The sequence below is a fragment of the Neopsephotus bourkii genome, unplaced genomic scaffold, assembly GCF_033783945.1.
Source record: "Neopsephotus bourkii isolate Nb327-2 ecotype Australia unplaced genomic scaffold, CSIRO-AGI_Nbou_v1 NB_1663, whole genome shotgun sequence".
NCBI classification, from domain to species: domain Eukaryota; kingdom Metazoa; phylum Chordata; class Aves; order Psittaciformes; family Psittacidae; genus Neopsephotus; species Neopsephotus bourkii.
This window is the reverse complement of record NW_026902137.1, coordinates 8240178-8259640: the sequence shown is the minus strand read 5'-3', so window position 1 is coordinate 8259640 and position 19463 is coordinate 8240178. Positions and strand designations below refer to the sequence as shown.

At 49.9% G+C, this 19463-nt stretch overlaps 1 protein-coding gene across 2 annotated transcripts; it reads right to left on the bottom strand.

Annotated features, from left to right (window-relative positions):
• Positions 1–1587: 1587 nt before the first annotated feature.
• Positions 1588–19463, bottom strand: HNF4A (hepatocyte nuclear factor 4 alpha). Of its 2 annotated transcripts, none has more exons than XM_061375629.1 (10): positions 19196–19463; positions 15534–15711; positions 13918–14012; positions 11419–11525; positions 8623–8782; positions 5531–5614; positions 4862–5017; positions 4343–4579; positions 3568–3690; positions 1588–2909 (listed from the first exon to the last, which is right to left on the bottom strand). In XM_061375629.1, exons 1-10 carry the CDS (start codon positions 19314–19316, stop codon positions 2767–2769), a joined length of 1404 nt encoding a protein of 467 aa, XP_061231613.1. In that variant the 5' UTR covers positions 19317–19463; the 3' UTR covers positions 1588–2766. The 2 variants fall into 2 exon arrangements, with proteins under 2 accessions (XP_061231613.1, XP_061231614.1); XM_061375630.1 differs by having other exon boundaries at positions 15534–15708; positions 19196–19461.

Below are 19463 nucleotides of genomic sequence, written 5' to 3'. Positions count from 1 at the left end.
GCGGCAGGCAGAGGAGCCCTGGGTTTTATCCCACGTTAAGGAGAAGGAACTAACTCCTTTTCCTTCTCTTGACTGGACTAACCACTCGGTGGCTGTGTGTGCTGATATAATGCATGTCCTGTGACTGCCTTTGCTGACCTTGTCCAGGCATTTAGTGATGGCTTTGGGGCTCTCATCATCTAATTGTCAGTGTATTTCACTTTATCATGTTGTTATGCCCTTATGTTCAGTGTGCCTTTGGCTGTCCCTGCTGCCAGCAGCAGGATGGCTGTGTTTGAACCAAAGCAGAATCATCACCCAAAATGCTCAGAAATTACCTTTGAAATGGAAGAGGGACTTCATCTTCAACATGTTAATAACATACCCTGGCTTCCTTTGCTTGGCTTTCATAGTGTGGTTACTTCAAGTCTTTAAGCTCCCTGGAAGCATGAAATCAAATATTTATTCTTCATGTTTGTTTTCCTTTTAATGAAAATTGGGATTGCCATTCAGTCTTATGATGCCAGCACATGTGGCTTCAGGGCAGACAGCAGCTAACATTAGCCCTGCCAGGACATAGTGACAGCTGGCGACAGCATCCAACACTTGTTTGGGCTTTTTCCTCAATACCCATATGCTTTGTGCTCAGACCAAGAGGGAGGTGAGCCCCGTGGTTTAAAACAAATCCTCCCAGAAGAAAGAAATCCATCTGTCTGGGGAAAGTTAGAAAATAGTTTTGCATTTATTTCTTCTCTGTTTTTTTATGCATACAAACTCAAGTGAAGAAATAGTCCTGTGTTTCCATTGGAAGGCAGTAACCAGCAAAAATTAATGTACAGTATTGAGGAATGCTTGGTGCAAGCAGACCAAAAAGGATTCCCCACAGAGTATGTCTAGGTACAGGAAAACAGGGTTGCTGCAGTTGGAAAAGACAGCCTGGTTATTATGGGGGGGTTGGGGTGGTGTTTGCATTTAATCTCCCAATTATAAATAATCAATGTGATTTACAGACTAATTTACAGAGAATGATTGGATTCATCATTGCAATAAATTACTGGGTCTGATGCCACCACTGAGGGTCAGGACAATACTTGTGACACCGTCAGCGCAGGCAGAGGTGTTTCATCTTTGCATTGGAAATCAAGGGGCAGACGTGCAGCTCCCCTGGCCGGGCTGGCTCAGATTCCTCCCTGCCAGGGACCTCTCCACAGCCATGGTTCCCCAAGGCCAGCACCACACACACATAGTCAATGGTTGGTGAGAGCTGCTGTTGCCTTGTGCTGCCAAAAGTGACTCAGGGCTGAAGCCCTGCAGGGCTCTGTGAGCTCCAGCCTTGCTGGCACCCAGGGAGGCAAGTGCTGGCCATGGGAGGGCTCCTTCCCTGCATCCAGCTGTAAACCAAAGGTCAGATCTGTGGGGTTTTGGCACAGGCAGGCACAGAGTAGTAGGGACTGTGGCAGGTGGGTGCAGAGCCAAGGCTGGGGCAGACCCAAGGGGCTTGGAGGACACAGGGTATTTCCTTGTCCTGGGTCATTCTCTGCAGGACTTGAAGCACTGTGGTTTTGAGATTGCTGCCCTCAAACCCTCTAAGGTCTGAAGGAGCCATAATGAGTTCTTATCATGTTATGAAGAACTATAAATCTTATCAGCCACTCGCTCTAAGCTGAAGGAGTGGCACTGGATTGGAAAAACAGATTATATGGCATATAGCAGTATTAAAGCTGGGTCTGAACTGAGATCCTAGTCATGATGCTCCCAGCACATGGGCAGCCCAAGGTGCTGGTCCAGTTTGTAAGGCTCAGGTTCTTCTCACCCTCACAGGCATCTCCCCTTTGTACATCCTTCCTCCTGCTTCCTTCCAAGTAAGCATCCAGTGGTTTTGTGACTGCTGAGAAGCAGTAGTGGGGCCAGTGATATTTTGGGCACTGCTGCCCACTGCCAGCCTGTATGGGGGTGACCCCATCCCATTAGCTGAAATCTCCTGAACCCCTTGATCCCCCAGCTTCCCAGTTCAGTTAGTGAGGAGGCAGTAAGTAGTGTAGGGAAGGGGTTTGGCAGTGGTTGCCTCTTTGAGCCTTGTGGTTGGGGGGGTGATCATGGCATGGAAATAACAAAACACCGCAAAAGACAGAAGGATCCAAACAGTAGAAAATCCTCATAGACCAGACTTTGCCCCAGTATCAGGTGGAAAGATGTGTTAGAACTGGGTGGTTTGGGGAGATTAGTGCATTGTAGGGTGACACCATGCAAAGACCTGGGACTAGCCAAGGCTGAGGAGCGGTTCTGGCAGTGCTGCCTGGGCAAAACCCATGTGGTTCACAATGCTCCTGGGGGAGCTGCCATCTCCATCAAGTTTGGCTGGGCTGGGGACTGTCTGGGGAGCTGGCATGGCTGTGGGAGTGAAGCCCTCCATTCACACAGCACAGAGAATTGCTTGTTCGTTGGGTCTGATGTGTGCTGAACCAATGCTGAGAGGTGGCAATGGGGGAGCAGCCCCCAGTCACTGCAACCTCCCCACAGAGGGAGGCAGAAATCTGGCCCTTCTCACAAGGACTGAGGGTTTCAATAAGGCTTCAGCCTTAGTTCTGGGGCTCAGGGCTGCCCATGGCACGTTCTGTCTGTAGCTGTGGGAAGACAGCTTTTGGTGGTGGTGGACCAGTCCAAGAAGCAAGTCCGCGTGTTTGCGCCCAGGGAACTCTGGATGGGTTCTCTTTTCACAGTGACAGAGGCAGTTTGGGCTTTTCTCCCACATGGTCTTGTGAATGAGGCCAGCTGGGCTGCAGGTTGCTAGATGACCTCCTGTTTCGTGATGGCAGGCTGTGGGATGGAGGTGGGCTGTTTGGCCACGGTTGCAATGGCTCCAGGCAGCAGCTTGTATTGCTCTGGCCCTGAGCCTGCAGGTGGGGATGGCTGTGGAGTTTCTGGAGTAGCTACAGAGAGAGAAACAGAATTAGAAGGTGGCCTCATGGATCTGACAGCATTGGGATCTGCCCTCAGTCATGTGGGGTTCAGGTGTAAGCAAGGCAAAGGCTCTGTACTGAAGCCATAGCTCCTAATGGCTCATGTGTTTGCTGCAAGGCTGCCCAGATGCACAGGCACTGTTAGATTCTCTTGAAGAGCCACAATAATGAACACTGAATGAGTCACGTTGCTGGCGTTTTGACCTGTACTGGCCATTTTTTTGCTCAGATGGGGCCATCTCAGCCCAAATTCCCATGGGGTGCCCTGTGTGGTGGCCTGCATTTTTTGCAGAGGGCAAAGCCAGGTCTGTCTGCACCATTGAAGGGAAGGGGAGCCTTTCCACTGATTTCAGTAAGCACTGGATGGGATCATTCATCCCTTAAGGGCTATGTAAAAGTTACAGTCTGCCAGGGAACATCTTGTTGAATCAGTCTAGACTAATCTAATCTAACCTAACCCACCTCTCTGTTTGTCTTTCCTTCCTTTCTGCATAGGAATTTCTCACACACTTATTATCAGAGGGTCTGTCCTGCATGGAAATCTCCTTGCGAGGTAGAAACTACTTTCAAGGCACACTTGAAAGCTCAGTTTCTCCCGGGAGCTCTCCATCTCTCAGGTGATACTCACACATCTGCCCGTTGTGCATCTGAGGAGGCATTGTGTTGGCCACAATGACGTTTGTTCCCAGGTTCTCCTGGATCAGATGAGGATGCAGGGGGTGGTGAGCATGCGGCGTTTCACTTGATGAGCCTAAAAGACATCAGTTGCCACAATAGCAGGAGGAGAAAATTCAGTTGGGCAGACCGACTGCATCAAAACATCCAAGGCTTTGTGCAGGATCAGCTTGTGCACACGTGATTGGAGCACACCCTTTCCATTTTGCTCCATGGATGAGGAAACTATCTCACTAACCCCTGCCTGCTGCCTGCATTTCCTTATACAGGATTATATTCCTCTCCTCCTGAGTCACACCTCCATGTAAAGAATAGCACAGTGGCAAGTCTTCATTTTGTTTTGTCCCATTGGATGCCTCCCACTAGAAAATCTGGGACATTCTTTCAACCTGAGCTTTGAGACCTTTGTGTTTTGATGACTCCTTTCTGACACAGAGGAGGATTAATGAAATGGTTGGAGGGAATTCGGGGGGTGCACAGCAAAGCTCGTCTACATGCAGAGGGCTGGGGATGCCTCTCTAAATGCATACAGAGCTACTGCATCTCTTCAGGTGAGCAGAAGTGGAGGACTCTATCACTGTCAATGCTAGGAGGAGACGATTTTGTGTGAGTCAAGGGCTGACCTGCACACAGGCTGTCTCTGCCTTCTTCATGTAGGAAACAATGGCTATAGAGGTTCTCAAGGGGATGATGCTCAAGGAACACTGAGAGGACCCTCAAGTACTCACCTCCCAGCAGCATCTCTTGCAGCAGGTTATCAATCTTAGCCATGCCAAAGAGCTTGACAAACTGGATCTGCTCTATCATCTGCCAGGTGATGCTCTGCAGCACTGGCAGCAGCAGCAGCAGCTCCCCGAAGCGGCCCCGTGAGTCATACTGCCGGTCATTGATGTAGTCCTCCAGGCTGACCTGTACCTGATACCTCATCCGCTTGATCTTGGAGGGGTCGCTCAGTCCTTTGGCATCTGAAACAACCCATAGAACTGATTGTGCAGGCTGCTTCCCTAGGAGCTGCCCTTCAGTAACCACATGAAATCTGGGTGCAGGCAGAAGTGAGCTGTCTATGATACTGTTATCATCTCTAAGGGATGTTTTTTCCCTTCTTAGGATGACTTCTCCCCTTCCTCTAAGAGCAGTTTGGCCCAGAGAGGAGATCAGGCAGCATTTTGACAATTCAGGTCTGGTATTAGTTGGCATAACCCAAACTAGTCCCCTCTGATGGTAACTCTCACCAAGCTGGAGCATACCTGGGTCGAAGAAGATGATGGCTTTCAAGCAGGCATATTCATTGTCGTCTATCTGCAGCTCCTGGAAGGGGAGGACCAGCTCATCCAGGATGCGGATGGCCACACGGTTCACTTCCACCAGCTCAGGGCAGTTCCGGGGGATGATGTGGTCGTTTCCTTTAGACAGGCAGCACAGAGACCATCACCTTGTCATTGCCCAAGACTTACCAGGGGTAGCAAGGAGTTCAGAACCCAGGCAACCAATGCTGAGATAATTTTGTGGGTGGAGGACTTAAGATATTCCTCCTTCTGCCCCTTTCCTGGCTCAACCGACCAGCAATGCTGATCTGTGTTGCCAGAGCAGCCTCTCCTTACAGAGTAGTCTCTCAAGCAAGCAGAAGCTGACCAGGGAGCAAGAGCCTTTTTCTCAGTCACACCATAGCCTGCTTCCACAGACCTTGTGGCTTCAATGTGAATGTTCATAGCTCCTCAGCTTTGCCACATGTCATGGCCTTGATGTGAACATCAGCTGCACCCAAAGGTTGTGTTAGGCTCACTAAAATACAGAGGAGCTCAGGCCACCATCACCCTGCAAAAAGGATGTCTGCAAACACTGAACCACCCTCTCCTTCACCCGGCAGGGAAGCTTCACAGAAGCGGATGGGCTGGGTGCAGAAAGGTGCTCTTTACCTAGCAGCAGGACATCCTTGAACACCATGGACCTCTTGGCAGCTCCCAGTAGCAGATGTTCTCCTGCATGTGCTCGCAGCAGCGCTACCTGCAAGGGCAGGGAAAAGTTATTTGGGTGATGCAGAGACGGACACAAGGCTGTGATTCCATGTAAGCAAGCCCAGCATTCTTATACTGGACTCAAGGATAGGGAGTGAGAGCCCCTGTCTAGTCACAGTCAGAGAGAGGGATCAAACAATGGTTTACTCCTGTGCGTAAACATCTCTAAATCCATCAGAACCAGTGGCACCTGAAACATCCTGTATTCATGGCACATGTGATGAGCAAGACCATGCTAGACTGCCCCAGGACCTCACACCAGCAGTTAGATACGTTCACAGTGGGCTGACTGCAGACAAAGCAACTCCTACCGAGTACAGAACCAGGGACCATGCTCCAGCCTGGGAAGTGGGGAGAAGTACAATCCACTGCTGTGGACAGTTGCTGTCCCTCTGGAACATGCCCACTTCCCAGTGAAATCATTCTTACGGGGACTCGCATCCGCCCGGCTGGTGGGGTCACCCTCTGGCCATTCATTCCCACCACAGCAATGGACACTTGGGCCAGGGAAGCCAAAGGGATGTTTTTGTGCCCTGATGTTAATGATTGAAGTGTTTCATTTTACACCCTCGAGCAGCTCCTGAGAATGTTCTGAATCTTTTGCCCTCCTTCAGTTAAAAATTCCAGAGCTTTAGGCAGAAACAGGAGTTAACGATTGGACATCCTGACACGGAGGCTTCTTAATGTCCAGCCAGGAGCCTCTGCTGGAGAAAACAATCGTTAAACATTAATGGAGAGACTCTGAGAAGTGTGTCTTGATGGGAATGGTGCCCTTCTCCAATGTGCTATCCATCAGCACCTGACAAAGCCAAGGGAAGTCTTACCCTACGAGAAATGCCAGGAGAATGTATCACCCATGGAAGAGAGCTCTGGTTCACAAAGATGCTCATGGCTGAGAGAGGGATATTTATTTCTTGCAGAGGGTGAAAAAAGTTATGCAAAATAGAGTGGAGGTCCTTGCAGAAAGACTACACACACATGATAGTGGGGAACCTTTATCTATACGCCAACATCTAACCTCTCTCTATCGCTATCCAAACATGGGTGGATATGTTAGCCAAGCTCCTTGTCATTACCAGAGCTGCACAAAACTGAGCTTTCCTATCTAATGCAACTTGGAGAAGGATGCAAAACCTTCAAGTCCCAGGGGAGAGCAATGCCCTCCTATAGAAATTACCTGCCTAATACAAAGGCAGGAAAGCTCAGTTTGGAACCATCATTTTTGTTTCCATAAAATTTGCTTGTTTGAGCAGGGTTAAATTCAATTACTTCAACAAGGCAAAGCCATCTCATTTGATATTTATGCTTGCAGTGATCAACCTGAAATATGTCACTCTATTGTGAATTAGGATAAATGTAAGACTTGTAACACAACAAAGTAGAATTTTAACTTCAAAATGAGTAAGCTTTGCCCACCATATCCAATACTTCGAGATTTTGGTGCAGAGGAAGAATAAGGGGTTGGGTATGACTTTTCCTATAAAAATGCTGGCTGTAATGATTAATTCTCAGGCAACATTTTAGTGGTAATATAAGAGCATTTCCTAACATTGAATGTTCCCACTGGACATAGCTGGACTGAGTCTTATGTCCCTTGGACAGCTGCTTGCACTTAGTTTAGTTCATTCCTGTTCTCTGTCAGTCTGTCCTTCCTCCTGCACTCCTCTGATAATCTGCTGCCTCTGTCCTCAGATTGTCATTCAAAAGCACATTAATGCCTCACAGTCTTTCCTCTCAAGCCCTCTGGGACAGACTGGGAACTGCTCATGGTGAGAGGTGGCTGGTCCTAACACACCTATTTCAGATGAGCCAAACCCATGGAGCATGCTGAGAGCAGCCCCTCCGCTGCTGGAAGGCAGGATCCAGACAATGTCATCTTTAGGTTTGTGTTCTTCTTTGAGGGATATTGCAGCCCCACAGTGGTAAAATGAGCTCATGTGGAAATTGCTGTAGTTTGTAGTGTTATTAACCAGGTTTACTGCCTCTGTTCCAAATGCCACAAGGATGCAATGGGTTGTGCAGAGCTGCCTTGAGCCCCCGCTGGGCTGCAGTCTGTATGCTGGGTAAATGTCATTTGCCACTGGAGCCCATTTTGCTTTTCATACTTTTTGTGTTGTATTTGACTTAGGAGTTTAACAGATTTCTTACCATTTGAAACAATTTAGCACTTGCATACAATAGAACAGAGGGAGGCATGCTCCTGTGTTAACAGTGCTGAATTCCCTAGGACTCTGTGCCGCTGTTACTGAAGAGCTCAGATTTAGGATTTAGGGGATTTTGATCAGCTCTTACTTTCTGGATATCTTTCTTCTTCATGGTATAAAAATTACCTCTAGGTCTATAGGGCTGGAGACTGATCCCAGCCGAAAAGAGCACATCTGGCCTTGTGACTGTGCCCAGGACAGATTAGGAATACCTTCCTCCCTGTGCTGGCCACTGCCAGAAGTGTTATACCCTGCCACCAGTGCTGTCTCTTCGTTAAATGCAAATATATTCCTGGTTTTTAACCCTGCCTTGGGAGCAAACTTAGGTTAACTTTCAATAGTTCCACACCAGGAGGATGGATACAAGCATGCGGCCAGGCAAGAAGCACAAAGATAAGCAGGTTTGTGCTTAAGTTTAAGAACAAACTAGGCTAGGAATTTGTCCTACGAAGTCTGATTACCCTTAGCATTTGTATAGCACTTCAGGTATTCAGAGTGCTGCCCAAACTATAAATAATGAATAGCTGATCGAAAGACCCATGCAAAATATGCATCTGATTATGTACCTAATTTGAGCTCAGTGTTATCATGACTCTGCTCATTGAGTGATTAGCTGCACATGCAAATGGCCTGTGCTGGCATTGTATGGATGCCATTCCCAGTCAGCTGCAGCAGTCAGGATAACAGCGTGTCAATGCACCTTTCCTTTGAAGGTCTCAGCTGCCTGGCTCTCCTTCAGCTCCCTGCTACCTTCACCAGGGCAGACAGAGGTGGAGTGGATGGAGGGACTTGCCTGGTCATCCAAGGGCAGCTCACAGAAGGCAGGGATGTACTTGGCCCATTCCACCAGCACCAGCAGCTGCTGCTTCATGGACTCGCACACATCGGAGATGTTGGCAATCTTCTTCCCTCGAATGTCTCCATTGAGCACAGGAACCGGGGATGATATCTGGAAGGACAGAAGCAATTCTTTAGCTTTCAGTGCCACAGAGGAAACATAGGCAGGAAAACCCCCATCCTGTGGGTTCTGCTGATGCAGACTCCAGCATCAATAATTACTTCCTCCATTGCACACCCAGCCTCTACAATACATTTAAACTCATTTAAATGGAGATCAACTTGGGATCTGTGAACATGGAATACTTTGTAGCTGAGGCTGTGGGAAGCTGTCATACCTTGAACAGACTGGAAAGCATGAAAGAAATGTTTCTAAAATGAAGGTCTTCCTTCCACTGAACAACTGTGCTCAGCCAAGACCCAGAAGAGAGCAAAAGGACTTATGTAGCAGTCAGCCTCACCAGGAGCCAGGACACATCCACCCCGTGCTGCTACACAAGCTACTTGTCCCATCAAAAGGCAGAAAACTGCTCCCTATTTCACTCTGCTCCACAACTAGTGCTTGTCCAGTTCTGCTGTGTCTGCTTTTGACAGGGCACCTGCAGGCTTTACTTCTCAGCTTTTAGGCCCTTTTGGCAAAGCTGCTGACGTACAAACGTGCCCCAAAAGAACTTTTTGCATGGCAAATTATTTGTGATTGCAGAGGCAAATGGGGCCGTTTCATTTACAGAGGACAAGCCTCCCAGCTCTCCAAGCACTGTCACAGAGCCTGAAAGAACATCTCCCCCAAACCAGGCACCCAACCTCCTCCCTGGTTCTCATGCATAGCTGCTTACCCAGCTCATCTGAAAATTTGCCCTTAGTCACTACTTTATCCTCATGCTCCTGTAAGCAATTAACTCAAGCCCATCGCTGCCCTCCGCCTGCCCTCTGTGCTCCTGTACAACATCAGCTCTTCCTGTCCTGTCCCTGCCAGCGTTTTCAGCTTGGACCTTGCCAAGGCAATAGGACTCTAATGCCACCTGCACTATTTTTCCCCCTAGGTTGCATTACCTGGAAGCTTTCCAGCTCTCGAGCTGTTATTGAATAAATACGATTGTAAAAATCTCACCATGTATTACGCTAAGCGGAGAGCCCGGAAGGCTTAGGAAATAAAGGGAGACCTCTGAGTGAGTGACCCAAGATCTTGGAGAAAGCAGCTCCTCAGCACTATCTTGTTCTAATTAGGTAGGCACATAAAAGTTACCAATTAGCGCGCTGGAGCCTGCCTTGTTTAATGAGTCTCTCCGTGCTCTGTGGGAGAGCAGGAGCTCCCCTGGATTTGTCTATGGTTGAGGTTTTTATCAGCTCCACACTTACATATGATGATAGAGGACTCACTGTCCCAGAAATGGCCTTCTCTTGCAGATCTGGTGACTTGAGACCCCCTTATCTCACACCTTTGGCAGCAGCACTGATATTAATTTTATAGGGTGTATAAATACATTAGGGCCTGTGTAGGACAAGGTGAGACACAGGATGAGATTCGATATGCTTCTTGTGCAGGATTGGCCCTTCACAGTATCACAGTATGTTAGAGATTGGAAGGGACCTCAAAAGCTCATCTAGTCCAATCCCCCTGCCGGAGCAGGAACACCTAGATAAGGTTACACAGGAACACGTCCAGGTGGGTTTTGAATGTCTCCAGAGAAAGAGACTCCACAACCTCCCTGGGCAGCCTGTTCCAGTGTTCTGTCACCCTCACTGAGAAGAAGTTTCTTCTCAAGTTTAAGTGGAACCTCTTGTGCTCCAGTTTGTACCCATTACCCCTTGTCCTATCATTGTTTGCCACTGAGAAGAGCCTGGCTCCATCCTCGTGACACTCCCCCTTTATATATTTATATACACTAACCTTGTCCCTTGTCCCTTCTGGCATATCCCCTCCTTGGAGAAGTGGACCTTACAGCCTAAGCACAGCTCATCCTGCCCTGAAGCATCTCCCAGGGCAGCCTTCAGGGTAAGATGACCCTTGAAGCAAGAAGGAACATGGACTGCCAACTCAAACACCTCTTCATGTTCCCTGGCACAAGGAGTGCTGCTCCCCCCACCTCCCATGAAGAGTGGCAGCTCTTGCCTCCAGCCCCATCCTCATCACCCTCCCAGCAGCCTGTGCCCTCCTATCCCATCCTGTGTCCTCCCAGAGAGTGCTGATCTCATGTGCACGGTTTGCAGTATCCAGATTCCTAAATCAGAATCATCTTTTCAGGTGAATGCTCTAGGAAGTCAGTCTTGGCAGTATCCTTGTGCAAATGGGGACTTAAAAGCAAACACTGGAAAGAATATCTGCATAAAACAAACAGGAAACTGATTTCCTCATGAAACTGCAGGAACCCACAATCTGAAGTTCATAGCAGCCGATGGGAAGGGAGAGTGTTCATGTGAGGCCAGCCCCTCAGCTGGCTTAGGTGGCTGCATCTCCTTGGATTTCAATGGTTCTACTCTATTTTCTTCCAGCAGGCTCTCCAGCCTTCATGTGTCACAACTAAGCAGAACAGATGACTGTATTACTACAACTGAGATCTGGACCAAGGAGCATTAGGATGGTTTCAGGTAACAAACGTCTTTGAAAAGCCAATGTTGAGTTGGCAGATAAGTTACTTTTAGAAAAGGGGTGGTAATTTGATGACTCAGCTATTAAATACTCAACTGGCTCTACTAGCCAGATAGTGCCTGATGCTTTTGTATTTGCCAGCGGAGAAAGAGAGGTACCTGTTGTGCCAGGACTTCTGCCTGCAGTAAGACATTGATGGAGGGCAAGCTGCTGTCTTCATAACTTGATCTGCGGGTGCTGATTCGGTCCCGTTCATTTTGTACAGCTGCAAGAGAGTTATTTTGGCTGAGCTGCAGCTCCTCCATGGCAATGAACATCAGAAAGTAGCATAGACTTTTGGCTTTCCCTTTCTTTAGAAGCAGTTTCCCAGCTTCCCTACCTGGCAGGGCAGCTTTGTGGTGGGATGCCTGTGAGAACTGTGTACATCTGGTGGATCTGTTTTCAGGTTGGCTCTATTAGGCTTTCCTGTGATGGGATTATTACAGAACCCAACCACCTGCTTCAAAGCTTGTAGACTTCAATGGGAAAGTTTCCTTTCAAAGGATCTGGTTCTGAGTTTTTTGATTTCAGTGTAAGGTGTCTGGAACAGGCCAAAGCTTATGTGTGAAATGGAGGAATCTGCATGGCTTCCTTGTCTGCCCACATGACTTCTGTGTGCTCCGTTTGGGAAGCTCTTGCACCAGGTAGGTGCAGCTGGAAATCTTCCATCTAAGCTACAATAAGGAAGGAGGTGCAGAACAGCTTCTATTTATCTATCCAGAGCAACTGAGCTCTCCCATACCTGATTGTAAAGAGAGTCCCAGGACAGGTTTGACCCCGATGTGCCTCCCTGCATAGTCTTGAGTCTATAGACAGCAGCAGCCAAAGCAGAAGCAGCAGTGCTTGGGGGAGGATTTGCCCCTGTGTGCCATGAGGCCATGGGCTGGCTGTAACTCCCCACGACCATGCCAGTTAAAGCCATCTGCTCAAATAGGGTATTGATGGATGGCAGGGGAAACAGAACAGTCCCTGCCTTAGGCTGGTGGCTCTCTGGATGGATACGTTCTCAATGTATAAATCCACCTGATAAAAAGCAATAATGAGGCTGGGCCAGAAGCAAAGCCCTGCAGTCAGCGGCTGTAAATAGGAGCTCTCAAGGTTATGCTGCTTGTTATCAGTAGCAGGACCCCGAGTTCAGTCACGCCATGATGTTTTCCAAATGTTTGCTCAGTATTAGCTGGTCATGCACCTAATGTAACTTCTATTGAATATTAACAGACAGCAGCAAAGCTCCGGGCATGGGATGAGTGGGCGCTGCTGGGAGAGGAGGATTCCTATGTTCTGCAGGAAAAGCCAAGCCAAGTTCCTTGCAATTCCTCATCCCCTTTAACATGGAATGAATGTTCCTGCTCAGAGGTGTTCCCCCAGGCTGGTAGTCCTGGGGAGCCACCCAGGTACTGCTGGTACTTTTCTGTTGTCTTCAAGGACCCCATTTCTCCCCAGTTTCTCCTCGGGGTGTGTGTGTGTGTGAACCATGGGGGAGCACAGGGTTTAATTTCTCTACATGGAACATCAGGGCCAAACGCCTCCTGGTTGTCCCTTTGCAGACATGCAGTGAATCCTGTGCCATGCCAAGCCGCTCCTCTGGGCTGCTCCTCACAGCTTTTCCCTCTACCAAAGAGCCCCCAGTGCGAGCATCATCAGAGCCACAGCAGCTCCACTGCACATACTCCTGAGAACCAAGCAGGGCTAAGAAGAGGGTGACTCCTGTCCCATTGTGTCTGAGCCATGGGGACCTAGAAGGGTGCGGAGACAGGCAGGCAGGGAAGGTGGTGGGGTGGCCCTGGGCCATGCAGGGGGGTGGCTGTCTTTACTCATTTCATATGGAGTTAAATAGCCAAAATGTTCCACCTTGCTCTGGGTCTTTTCTGCTGTGGTGAGTGTATCACACAGGGCTACGCTCTCTGCAGAGGGTCAGCAAGAACTTGTATGCATATTAGGAAAAAAAGGTGCAAAATGATAGCTGGACCTTTGCTGGACTCACCTGTCCAGCCTTGGGTTTCATGGTGACAACAGCACTTAGAGCAGTTTTCCCAAAGTATGGTCAAATTTCCAGGCCTTCTTGGAATGTTTCTGCTTCTCAGGGATGCTCAGAAGCATTCCTAAACCGCTTGGATGCCCCAGTTATGTGGGAGCACAAGTGATTTGTGTGTCAGTGTGAGGGAGAACGGGCTGAAGAGGCCCACTGTGATCAGTGTGTACAAGCATGGGTAATTCTGAGGCTCAGGCAGGGTCCTGTAGCACTGCCATGGGCTTGTCTTTGATGGCATTTGAGAGGTGCCCTGAGAAGTGTCCTGACACTGAATGTGGGAGCACACAGGGACCCACACCTTGCCCTCAACTGTTGGGACAGTGACTGCCTGCAAGGGCTTTGCATGGGTGGGAGTGGGCAGGTTGGGCACGTGCAGGGCTCATCACTGGAGGACAAAACTCTTCCTATACCCCCCTACAATGGGGTCTGTATCTGTGCACAGGAGAGCACTGTGGAGGGAAGAAAGGGCTAGGATGGGGAAAGCACGAGCATGGCAGGGACTGGCCTTGGGCTGCATGGACTTCCCTGAACACAGGCAGTTTGACTGCTGCTGGGGGGAGCACAGGGAAGCCGTGCCATCACCCACCTTCCTTCTTCATGCCTGCTCGGAAGCACTTCTTTAGCCTGCAGTATCGGCACTGGTTCCTTTTGTCTTTGTCTACCACACACTGCCTGTTAAACCTGGAAGAAAGAGAAGTGTGAGGAGCAGCAAGACTGAGCCTGAAGGCTCCAAGATAGCGAGCAGGTTCCCAGCCGCTCACCCTGAGAAAGGAGCCCCGATCTGTGCCATTGCCATGCTTTAGCCTGGGGTTTCTTCTTTGCACTGAACATCTCAGCCCTCTGCTCTACCTCTGGATGTTCAATAAGGATGGATTAGAGCTGACAGCTGCATGCAGGAGCTCAGGCTGCTGGCCACTAGGCACAGGATGCTCGAGATGCATTAACAAGCCCCAGTGAAACTAAAAGTGTGAGCCCGGAGAGTCAGAGCCAACTTGGTAGCCTCTGTTGTAAGTTAGATCCCAGTTAGAAGGGAGGAAGAATGTATTTATGTGAATTAAAAAAGGGTAGAAGATTGTTCTTGAGTAAGGTTAAGAAGTGGGTTTAAGTCCCTGCATCTCTCCAGGGCTGTGCCCAGGCATGTTGGTTCTGACCTCTGAACAGCATCACTGGTGTGCAGACAGCTCTGCAGCCACCTGCACCTCAGAGAGCACTTGGGAAGCAACCACCTCCTTCCCTCCACACTCGTATCACCAAATCCATTGCACACGGTGGGGCAAACACTGGTCTCCTGCATGCAGCACAGGCCTGGTGGCCATTTGCAATGTGAATTTCACTTGCGACTTTGCTCTCATTTACTGGGGCTTGATCAAGTTTGCAAAGTAAAGGCAAAGGTGTACAGAGCTGGGAAAGGGCTCCCAGCCATGCTGAGCTCTGTAGCTTCCAAAAAGGTTTGTTGCTACTATGCTTTTTAAAGGCCTAAGGTTTGCCCAGATGATGCCTGGAAGCATCCTTCTAAGCATTTCTGTAGCACTTATGTAAAAGCCCTTGTCTCCAAAGAACTGGGCACTTTGGCTTTTCCAATGGAGCTGTGGGGAAGGTGCTCCCTGGGCAGTAGCTTGAATAAACCTGGGGTGCAAGTGCTTCACATGCACTCATAAACCTGGGGCTTCTTTCTGTCACTCAGATTTGCTCTTCACGTTCTCCAAGTGGCTGTCAGGCCACCAGGAGTAACTCAAAAAGCAGAGTGGTTTCCCCTGTGACTCTGTGTGTGGGTTGCTCAGAGCAGGGAGCCGGCAGGTCACAGTTGCTGATGGCACAGGAGAGGCATGGGGTACCACTGATAACACAAGGTGCAGTGCATGAGTTGCAGGAATGGCATGTGTGCCTCATCCGAGGTGTGCACACTACACTGCCCAGCTTGTTGCTTGCTGGCCACATCCACAGTTGGCCACATCCATTTGCAAGAGCACATGTTTGTCCCCTAAAGACTGGGGGAAGGCCAGGGTCTCTCCCAGTGATCACTGGAGGCCAATCCCACAGTGAGAGCAGTCTCTGACCCTTCCCAGCTGGGGATTGAGGCCAGGGAAGGTGGTGGAGGATACAGAGAGGATGAAGGATGCTGCTGTGCTTTGAAGGCTTTGTCATTCAGCTCCTAGGGACTGTTTTGTCTCAGCCACATTACTCTGTCCCCTCTGTCCTTACCTGCAGGAATACATGTGGTTCTTCCGGACACTCCTCCTGAAGAAGCCCTTGCAGCCATCGCAGCTGGAAGCCCCATAATGCTTCCCCGTGGCGCGGTCCCCACAGATGGCACACAGTGCGCTCACCCCGATGCTGTTGGAAGTGTTGAGGTTGGCTGCTTCTGATGGAGACGTGTCTGCTTGGGGAAGGACACAGGAAGAAAAAGATGGTGAGAGAGACAGACAATGTTTCCTAACTGGGTTTCCAGTGAGAAGCTTCATTTTCGGAAGAACCAGGTTAGCTGCAGCCAGAGAGACCCAGGTCAGAGAGATGGGTACGAACTGGTGGGATGCTCCGAGTGTGTTAAACCATTGCATTTCGACTGTGCCAAAGCTCCCCATGTGCCAGGGTGAGAAAGCTCTTCCCAAAGGCCTGACTCCAGCAACACCTTCAGACAAAGCGGAAACCCAGTTGCAGGAGTCACAGAGCAGAGCCAAAATTCCTTTGGGATTTGCAAGCACTTTGACCTGCAGTAGCATGGGCAGAGAAAAAGCTGGTGCAGAGTTAAAGCTGAGGTATTACAGCTCAGGGTGAGCAGCTGATTTATTAGAGAGGGGTTTATGTTACAGCACTGAAAGAGCCCAAGATAGCCCTGAGCAGACACTGTTAGAGAAATGAGGTGGTCAGCTCCCTTTCCTGAGTTCCTCTGTGCCAGATATGGAGCACCAGCCTGCACTGGGGTTCTTCAGGAGAATAAGACTTGAAGTGCATATTAACTCGAATGGCTTCAGCTAGAAAACTCATGTGGCAAACACTACCTGTGCAAGGAAGGACTGATTCATTCATCAAGCTAGATGAGGAAGAAAGGGTGATGCTATAGCGTGGAGGAGGCTGTATGTTGGGCATATTCCAGAGTCTGGTAGCACCACAGCTGAGATTGATGTGTTGCACAGTCCTTACAGTCAGGCACTTGCAGGGCTGTTTTGGGAGGATGGGGAATTGCAATAGCCTCTGTAGAAAAGGACACCTGAAGGGCTCAAAACCATACAAGGCCTATGCTAAAACCCCTCCAGCAAGCCAAAAAAACCACAAGGCCAAAGGGATCAGCCCTTAATTTGGTTGATCTAATTGTCCTATCCTATATACATTTTCCTGTATCAGCACGGGCACATTCCCCTGCCTCAGTGGAAACCCTGGTTGCAATTGATAGCCAGGATCTACAAAGCCACAGGAACCTGCTGGGATTTGACTACTTGGGTCTACAGGTGTCTGGGTTTGGCAGGGATGCAGCTATCACCCTGAGAGGGCCACAGCTGCTCCCAGTCAGCACCCAGCAGAAAGGGAACTGGATGCTATAAAAAGGCTGGTCCCAGTAGGGCTCCTTTCATCAGCTGGAGCATGGTGCTGTTGAGGTAATGTTGCTTGGGGCAGGGCTCCAGTTCTAGCTCTTACTTTGCAGAGAAAGGGGTGTTACCAGCAGCTGCTGCAGAGCCTGCTCATGCTATCCCTCAACAGCAGTGAGCTATTGGGGATCTCAAGCCAGCCCTTTCATTTCCCTGACACCTTTCTAATTCCTCGTGTCCCTCCTAGATCTCTTCCTAAGTCAGTTTGCTGCCTCTCTCTGTTCCTGCCTGGCACGCACTGGCACACAGCTGCATTTCTGTGGGGCAGCTCTCCTTGCAAAGCTCTCTTCTGCACTCCAAAGACCAAGAGGTCCCTTTTCAGAGCTTGCCTCCAAAACCATCCTTCCTTCGAGTGCATCCTGAGGGCTGGGCTGGGTGAAGGTCATTGCAGACAGATTAGATTCTGGTTAGATGTCCAATTTCAGCTGAACATAGGACTCAACATAAGAAAGGAAGAGTTGATTACCTATAACACACATTACTTGTGGGTCTGTGAGAGCCCAGATAAACCCCTTTCTAGCAGTGTATCATGCTGTAATCAGATGAACATAGAACAGGAAAAACTGGCACCATTATCAAAGAAATTACAACATCTTCCTCTAATTGCCAACCAACAATAAAATTATTGCCTAATGGATAATTTTCCAATTAAGGTTATTTCATGGTGCCATTTCATTGTGGCTGCTGCTGCGAAGTGGGTTTATGATTTGGAGTTAAGGTAAATGGAGGAATGAAAAAATCTGACTTTAATTTGAGACCTCACACCTGAGACCTGTGTTAGGATGGGAGCTCCTCGAGAGGTCCCCAAGCCTGCCTGAACATGGGATGCGTTTGGTCTCTGGCAAACTTGCTCAGTGCTGAGCAGCCACCTCTGGGCTGCAGCTGATCTCTCCTGCAGTCCTTGGCCAGGGTGGGGGGCAGAGGTTGTGTGGGCAGTTGTTGCAGTGCCACAGCAGCTCTGGAGGTGAGACCTGTCCCTGGTGTGGAGCTGGGCATAGGAGGAGGAGGAGGAGAGGCGTTGGTGCTGCCTGGCCCATCTGACTCATCCACCCCAGGGTGTATTTTGCATCTCCCTTGATCTCGTCATATAAGATTATCACGTCCCTCTGCCCTGTTGAGGCCAAGTCACAAGCCCCCATGCAGGAGCTCCTGTGTGGAAGAGGGGCACAGAGATGGAGCAAGACCTGGGCTTGTCCCAGATGGACATTGGCAGATACAAAGGGGGCTGCTCTAAGCCCTGAGACCCCTGGGTGGGTAGCACCAACCCCTGGGAGCAGGGAAGGGGCTGAGACCCTTGGGTGCTGGGGGGTTATTGCACAGCAGAACCACTTTGGCATCAAGGTGTCACCTCTGTGATGGGGCAGAGCCATAACACAGGGAAGACCTGTACAGGCTGTGAGAGAAGAGCCAGTGCTGCTGGGACAGGGGTGCCCAGCAGCCTCAGTGACACAGCAGGCAGGGGGAAAGGGCTCAGGGGGGTGTTTTCTCTGATGTGCTTTGTTTAGTCATTAACCTCATGTTTAGAGAGACTTTAGGGGGGACTTGGTGAGGAATCTCCTGTTATCTCTGAGCATTTAATCATCAGGACTCCTTGGTCCCAAACGGGTGGGCCAGTGTTGCGAATCCTGGATTAAGTGTGATCCTGCCCTCCTGAAGGGATGGGAATGCTCCTCCATCCCCACCAGGTCCCCTTCTTCCCTTGGGGCTGAGCCTCCTGACCGTGCAGCACTGAATGGAAGGGCCGTGGCCTCAGGGCAGTACCTGAATCACTTTCTGCAGTGATTTCCACCCTTGCCGGATGCTAAGTGGCTTTTTGCTCTGGGAAAACCCATCCTCAGTTGCTGATGGGCTGGGACTGGCTCTGCTCTGGAGCCACAGGCTGCATAGTCTGTCTGATGAACCACCAGCAGCGTTTCACTCCGTCTTTTGGCTCGTCTCTCCTCTTGGTTGTGGTCTGGGGGAGGTGAGACCCCCCCTGTGCTCAACCCCAGCCCTTGTGCTGAATGTCTGGTGGGAACCTCTCATTGTACCCAGCTCCTGGTGTGTGCCCGGGCTGCAGGGCACCATCCTGCCTGTGCTGAGCACAGCATTGCTCCACCACTTCTGTTTCTCCCCAGGGAAGCAGAACCCCCCCATGATCTGCTGGGAGCCGCTGACTGATGCCCCTGCCGTGCCCTATCCCTCCCCAGGACCATTTCAGCAGCCAGCCCAAGGAATTCTCCTCCTGCATCCCCCAGCGCATCCCACCACAGTGGAGGGGAGAAGACGGAGGGGACTTACCATTGCCCATAGCCAGCACCTGCATGTTCTCAAACTCCAGGGTGGTATACGCCGGGTCTAGCGCCGCGCTATAATCTGCCATCTCCATGTCTATTAGGGCTTTGGAAAGGCGCATTATCATCAGCAAACACGGGCCAGATTGTACCGATTCCCTTGTCCGAGGCTATTGGCCCTTCTGCCTCCCTCTGCCTTCGCTGCGTCCCTATCTGTTGTCTTTTATTTCAGGTATTTCTCTGAAAGGATTTGCTGAGCCTCAAGGCCTGTACTC